General features: G+C 45.5%; 1 protein-coding gene across 2 annotated transcripts in view; it reads right to left on the bottom strand.

The window, feature by feature from the left end:
* LIN7C (lin-7 homolog C, crumbs cell polarity complex component) overlaps positions 1–6,568 on the bottom strand; it is a 131,628-nt gene extending 125,060 nt beyond the window's left edge. Inside the window, exon 1 of one of the 2 annotated variants that reach the window (XM_073573857.1) lies at positions 6,356–6,568. In XM_073573857.1, the coding sequence (XP_073429958.1) occupies positions 6,356–6,392 (37 nt within the window). In that variant the 5' untranslated portion in view covers positions 6,393–6,568. The remainder of the gene's footprint in view (positions 1–6,355) is intronic. The other variant, XM_073573856.1, reaches the window with a different exon arrangement.
* Between the last annotated feature and the right edge of the window lie 971 nt (positions 6,569–7,539).

Genomic DNA, 7,539 nt, shown 5'->3' on the forward strand with positions numbered 1-7,539 from the left:
GGCGTCATGGGTCGTATTGGCACGACTTTTCATGACGCCTATGTGGCGTCAAAGGTCGGGAAGGTGTTAAGGCTCACTCCACCAGAGCTGTGGCTACCTCCTGGGCTGAAAAGACAAAGGTATCGATTGATCAGATATGTAAAGCCGCTACCTGGTCCTCCCCATCTACCTTTTTCAAACACTACCGACTAGATCTATCCTCCTCTGCTGACCTAACCTTTGGTAGAAGGGTGCTGCAAGCAGTGGTCCCTCCTTAAGGTGTTTTATTCTCCAAAAGTCTCAGGTGTGCTGTCATGGGGGAAGGGAAAACACCAAGGTTACTTAGCGGTAGCCGTTTTTTCTGGAACCCATAACAGCACCAGTATATTCCCCCCCCCTTCTCATTCCTTTGATGTGCACTATAGTTTGTGGTGTTTTTTGTTAATATAATGCGGTGATAGTTTTTGCCATGTGAATTAACTAGGGGGCGTAATGCACTGTAAACCAACTAAAGCGAGTGAGAAGTACCGCCCTTTTATTTTCAGTAGGGTTCCTGTACTGACTGGGCGGATATCCTCTCTCAGGTGTGCCGTCATGGGTTCCGGAAAAAACGGCTACAGGTAAGTAACCATTGATGTTTTAGTCTGAGAACCACCTTAGACCTGCTGGCCCATGTTTCTGTAACCCTAGGACAGATTCCCTTCTTAGGGTGTGTCCACAAGTTTTGCTTTTAGTGAAATTTTTTTGTTAAAAAAAAAACCAAAAAAAAACAACAGCATTTTACAGTAACAGCAAAATGAATGAGAATCTGAAATCATAGAATCATAGAATCGTAGAGTTGGAAGGGGCCTCCTGGGCCATCTGGTCCAACCCCCTGCTCAAAGCAGGATTCGCTAAATCATCCCAGTCAGATGTCTGTCCAGCCTCTGTTTGAAGACTTCCATTGAAGGAGAACTCACCACTTCTCGTGGCAGCCTGTTCCACTCATTGATCACTCTAACTGTCAAAAAGTTTTTTCTAATATCTAATCTGTGTCTCCTCCCATTCAGTTTCATCCCATTGCTTCTAGTCTTTCCTTGTGCAAATGAGAATAAAGTTGATCCTTCTACAACGTGACAGCCCTTTAGATATTTGTAGACAGCTATTAAGTCTCCTCTCAGTCTTCTCTTTTGCAAACTAAACATTCCCAAATCCTGCAACCTTTCCTCATAAGACAGGGTTTGCAGACCGGTCACCATTCTGGTCGCTCTTTTCTGAACTTGCTCCAGTTTGTTGATGTCTTTTTTAAAATGTGGTGCCCAAAACTGGACACAATATTCCAGATGAGGTCTGACCAAAGAGGAGTAGAGGGAAATAATGACTTCACGTGATCTAGACTGTATGCTTCTGTTAATACATCCTAGAATTGCATTTGCCTTTTTTGCTGCTGCATCACACTGTTGACTCATATTCAGTCTGTGATCTATTAGTATACCCAAGTCTTTTTCACATGTGCTGTCACTTAGCCCTATTCCTCCCATTCTATATATGCTTTTTCCATTTTTATTGCCCAGATGTAGTACTTTGCATTTCTCCCTGTTAAAAACCATTCTGTTAGTTGCTGCCCACTTCTCCAGTTTATTTAAATCTTTTTGAATCCTCTCTCTCTCTTCTCTAGTATTAGCTATCTCTCCTAGCTTTGTGTCATCAGCAAATTTAATCAGTTTACCCTCAATTCCTTCATCTAAATCGTTGATAAAGATGTTGAACAATACAGGGCCCAGGACAGAGCCCTGTGGTACCCCACTTGAGACATTCTTCCAACTGGATGTGCAGCCATTTACGACCACTCTTTGGGTCCGATCACTAAGCCAGTTATGAATCCACCTAACAGTTGCCTTGTCCATTCCATACTTAATCATTTTTTCAATAAGGATTGTATGAGAGACTTTGTCAAATGCTTTGCTGAAGTCAAGATATACTATATCTACAGCATTTCCTTGATCCACCCAATCATCAGTGATACCGTCATAGAAGGAAATTAAGTTAGTCTGACATGACTTATTAGTTACAAACCCATGCTGACTCTGTTTAATCACTTCATTCTTATCCAGGTATTGACATACATGTTGTTTAATAATTTGTTCAAAGATCTTTCCTGGTATAGAAGTCAGACTCACCGGCCTATAGTTACCTGGGTCCACCTTCTTCCCCTTTTTGAAGATAGGAACAACATTTGCTCTTCTCCAGTCTTCTGGCACTTCTCCTGTTCTCCAAGAATTTTCAAAGATTATAGAGAGGGGTTCAAAAATTTCTTCTGCTATCTCCTTCAGTACTCTGGGGTGTAATTCATCTGGACCTGGAGACTTGAATTCATTTAGGCTAGCTAAGTGTTTCCTCACTATCTTTCTGTTTATAGATATCCTGGATTCTTCTATTCCCTTAATAGGACAGTGAATAACAGTTGATGTTACATTTCCTTTCTGAGAGAAAACAGATGCAAAATAGGAATTTAAAAGTTCAGCCTTCTCAACATCCTGTCTTACCATTTCATCATTTTCATCCTGTAAAAATCCTATAGCATCTTTGACTTTTCTTTTACTTTTGACATATCCCCAAAATCCTTTATTATTGCTTTTGACATCTCTTGCAAGCCTCAATTCATTTTCAGCTTTAGATAATCTGATTTGTGCCCTGCAGGTTCTGCAGACAGCATTATATTCTTCTTTAGATATGCCTCCCTCTTTCCATTTTATAAACATTTTTTTCTTCCTTTTTAGCATGTGCTTAAGTTCTGTGTTCATCCATCCTGGTTTCCTTAAATGCTTCCTATTCTTCCCTCTTTTCGGAATTGTTAACAACTGTGCTTTGAGAATTTCATTTTTCAAGATTTCCCATCCTTCCTGGACATTTTTGTCTTTAAGGATATCCAGCCATTGGATCCCTCCAATTCTCTTTCTGAATCCCTTAAAATCTGCCTTTCTGAAATCTAACCTTGACGTCTGAGTCTTCACAGGTCTTCCACCTCTAGTTATCCAAAATTCTAAAATAGCATGGTCGCTACCTCCTAGGGTCCCAGCCACTTTTACCTCCTCAACCATTTCCTCCCTGTTTATAAGGATTAGATCCAAGGTAGCAGTTCCCCTTGTTTTCTCCCTTACCTTTTGGAAGATAAAGTTGTCAGCAAGAGAGGATAAGAATTTCCTTGACCTGTTAGTTTTGCCTGAGAGAGATTCCCAACAAATGTCTGGATAGTTGAAATCTCCCATGACAACTATGTCATATTTTTTGGAGAACTTGGCCATTTGATGCATAAAGAGTTCATCTATAGCTTCAGCTTGCACAGGCGGCCTGTAGTAAATGCCTACAATGGTGTCCTTTCCATTGTTCTGTCCTTGTATTCTTACCCAAACAGTTTCCACAGAACTCCCAGTCTCTGAAGCTTCAATCTCTGTGCAGATATACGCGTTTCTAACATACAATGCGACACCCCCTCCTCGTTTATCAAGTCTGTTTCTTGCAAATAAGTTGTATCCTTCTAGTCTTGTATTCCAATCATGTGTATTGTCCCACCAAGTTTCAGTGATTCCAATGACATCATATTTCTTTTCCTGTGTTAGTAGTTCCAATTCTCCTTGTTTGTTGCCCATGCTTTGTGCATTAGTATAGAAACATTTTAGTTTGTGATTGGTTTCTCTTTCTCCAATATTTTTATTAATTAGATTCTTTCGTCTTTGTTCTTCCTTTCCACTTCTAATAGCAGAGTTCTCAATAGCATTTGTCAGGTGTATGGCTTTTTCTGCTCTTTTGCTTCCCTTCCCATGTTGTTCTAGTTTAAAGCTCTCCTTACAAGTGTAGCAAGGCGGCTTCCAAATACATGCTTTCCAGTCTTCGTAAGGTGCACCCCATCTCTAGCAAGTAGTCCATCGTATAAGTAGTTCACTCCGTGATCCAGAAATCCAAATCGTTGCTGACGGCACCATCGACGTAGCCAGTTGTTCACCTGCAGAATCTTATTCCACCTCCTTGTTCCATGGCCATGCACTGGGAGGATGGAAGAGAAGACCACCTGCGCTCCCAGTTCTTTCACTTTCTTGCCTAAGTCTTCAAAGTCTCTGCAGATGGTTTCCAGGTCGTTTCTTGCAGTGTCATTTGTCCCCACATGTAGTAGCAGGAATGGGTAGTCATCTGTAGGTCTGAAGAGTCCTGATATCCTGTCAGACACATCTTTAATTTTTGCACCTGGAATCATATTTACATGGTACATGGTCTTTTTTTAATTGCGCTTTTTGATCTATGGTGGGTGCAAAAAAAGAAATTTCCCTATTGATATCAAATGGGGTGGCTTTTTTTAACAAAATAAATGAATAAAACCCCTCCAAAAACGTATCAAACTGTAGTTTAGGCTCCACTGTGGCCACGACCTGCGATTGTCAGTCAGCCTGCCCCAGCAATAGCGCTACACCCTGCCCAACAAGAGTGTTAACCTCACACCTGTATAATGGTGGCTATGGGATGAGCGGCATTTTGCTCTGCACTTATTTTCTAAAACGTGACTGCATAGCGCAGCTGCTGTAGTGAGGAGCCAGATGTCAGACACAATCAAGCGCCCTATAGAGATGGCAGAGAGGGTTCATTACTGTCTCCATCTCCTCTATCGCTATACACACAGGGCTGATCAAGACTTGTGGCTACAGGATAAGAAGTGCCAACAGCACTCCAACCTCAGGACCTAGAGATCATGTGATCACTGGTATAGCGAGAGGGAGCAGGAGTTGCTGGGCCCTAGGATAACCAGTCAGCTCTGCAATGCAGCCACAAGGCAGAATTTACAGGCACTTGTCACAAAATTAGAATAGGATCAAAAAGTTACGGTAGTTTATTTCAGTTCTTCAATACAAAAAGTGAAACTCATTACGGAGTCATTACAGAGTGATCTATTTCAACGTAAAACGGCAGATGATGCAACGTTTCAAGCCATAATAGGAATTTTTCAAGCCAGAAAAACAGAGAAAAAAAAAAAAAAAAATCAGCCATAAAGGATTTTTCCTTTCTCTATTATTTTTACCAATATCGTCTAAGGCTGTGTGCACACGCTGCGGATTTTGCTGCGGTTTTGGCCGCTGCGGACCCGCAGCAGTTTCTGCTGCGGTGTACAGTACCATGATTCCCTATGGGAATCAAAAACCGCAGTGCAGACGGTGCGGAATTTTCCGCACGGATTATCTGCGGTTTTCAATCCGCATAAAGAATTGACATGTCAATTCTTTCTGCGGATTCTCCTGCGGTTTGCCATCTCCTCCATTGAGGAGATGAAAAACCGCAGGGCAAAACCGCAGAGCAATCCGCAGGTAAAACCGCAGGTATTTTGACCTGCGGTTTCACCTGCGGATTTTACAAAATCCGCGCGGATGAATCCGCACCTAATCCGCAGCGTGTGCACACAGCCTAATATGAAGGAATAAAAAAAAAAAAAAGGACAAACATTAAAGAAAAATGAAGCCCCAGTTATCATGAAAGAAACATGCAAACATTATGCTAATTACTAAACGCGGATTATTTTCTATGTAGCACATGTACAAGAAATAATGAAACCGCTCCCAGTCAGGGAAGGAGGGACAAGGCTCCCGATCGACAGATCGGCCCACTCCCGTCTAGGGAGACAGATGACAAGCGCACGGGTGATAGATCCCCCCAAGGTGACAGGTGCAGAGGCTGTCAGATCCTCCCGGTGACAAGGGAAGAGGCTGCTGGATGATGGATATCCCCTCCTCCAGGTGACAATTGACAAGGCTGATTGATATCTCCCAGATGACAGCGGACGAGACTGCCAGATCTCTCTCCCCCACCTGGTGACAGGGCACGAGGCTGCCCCGGATCTCCCACCCCCCTTCCAATGAAAGGACAAGGCTAACAGATGACAGATCCCCCAGTGACGGGACGAGGCTACCGGGTCTCCCTCCTTTCGGTCAAAGGACGAGGCTGCCGGATCTCCCTCCTTCCGGTCAAAGGACGAGGCTGCCCAATCTCTCTGGCCCCCCCCCCGGTGACACGGGATGAGGCCGCCAGATCTCCCCCCACCCCCGCTCCGGTGAAAGAGCGACGCTGCCAGATGACAGATCCCCCAGTGACAGGGGACGAGGCTGCCGAATGACAGGTCCTCTAGAGGCAAGTGAATCATATGATGACATCAGGGGCTCTTCCTTACAGAATTTCCTTTATATGGGATCTACTGCTCCAGTCTGTCGGCCCCTAATCCAGGATCAGCGCTCACACACTGTGAGGAGACAGTGGGTAGGGGATAAGCCGGGCACAGCTGAGCACATTGCAGCGCAGCCCATAGACACACTATGGCTATCAGTCAGGGGGTCCCCTCTATCAGCCCCGCACAGCTCACCTCTCTCCAGCCTGACAGTTTCCCCGGACACTGCCATCTTGTCTCCTCTCCAGCGACAAGCTGGTTGAATTGGTCGGAATTTAATGAGTGGAAGTGACGTAAATGCACAGATCACGTGGCCGCGAGGCTTCTAGGTATTGTAGTTCGGTGTGTTCTCAGCAGCAGCATAAGGGTAAATGCCAGACTGTATGGGCTCCTTCCAGGTGTGATGTCAGCTCTGGGGGCGTGTCATACCAGGGGGGGGCGTGTTCTGACAGCAAAGACAGGAAGAGAAGACGCCATTACACGTGTCTGTACGGTAAATGCTAGACTGTATGGGCTCCTTCCAGGTGTGATGTCATTTCTGGGGGGGTGTCATACCAGGGGGGCGTGTTCTGACAGCAAAGGCAGGAAGAGAAGACGCCATTACACGTGTCTCTGCCGGTAAATGCTAGACTGTATGGGCTCCTTCCAGGTGTGATGTCATTTCTGGGGGTGTGTCATACCAGGGGGGCGTGTTCTGACAGCATAGGCAGGAAGAGAAGACGCCATTACACGTGTCTCTGCCGTCTGGTGCAGGGAGAGAAGCCTCCATTACACACTGTCTCAGCTGTCTCTATGGTGCCGGCGTCTGTGAGGTCTGCTTGGGTTCCCAGAGGGGTTAATGCATGCTTGCAAGGTCTATTTGGGGTCTGGGGGGGTTAATGCATGCTTGTGGGGTCTGTTTGGGGCAGGGGGCTTGGGATATATAATGCACACTTGTGGGGTCTCGTTGTACTTTGGGGGGTTTTAATGCATGCTTGTGGGGTCTGGTTGGGGGGGGTTCTAATGCATGCTTGTGGGGTCTGGTTGGGGGGTGGGGGGTTAATGCATGATTGTGGGGTCTGGTTGTACTTTGGAGGGGTTCGAATATATGCTTGTGGGGTCTGTTTGGGGCAGGGGGGTGGGGGTTAATGCACGCTTATGGGTCTGGTGGGGTCCGGGGGGGTTAATGCATGCTTGTGGGGTCTGGTTTTGCTTTGGGGGGTATTAATGCATGCTTGTGGGGTCTGGTTGGGGAAGGGGGGTGGGGGTTAATGCATGCTTACGGGTCTGGTGGGGTCCGGGGAGGGTTAATGCATGCTTGTGGGGTCTGGCTGTACTTTTGGGGGGTTCTAATGCATGCTTGTGGAGTATGTTTGGGGCAGGGGGTTAATCCACGCTTA

This window comes from Dendrobates tinctorius, unplaced genomic scaffold, assembly GCF_039654945.1.
Source record: "Dendrobates tinctorius isolate UK_male_01 unplaced genomic scaffold, ASM3965494v1 ptg000037l, whole genome shotgun sequence".
In the NCBI taxonomy this organism is placed as follows: domain Eukaryota; kingdom Metazoa; phylum Chordata; class Amphibia; order Anura; family Dendrobatidae; genus Dendrobates; species Dendrobates tinctorius.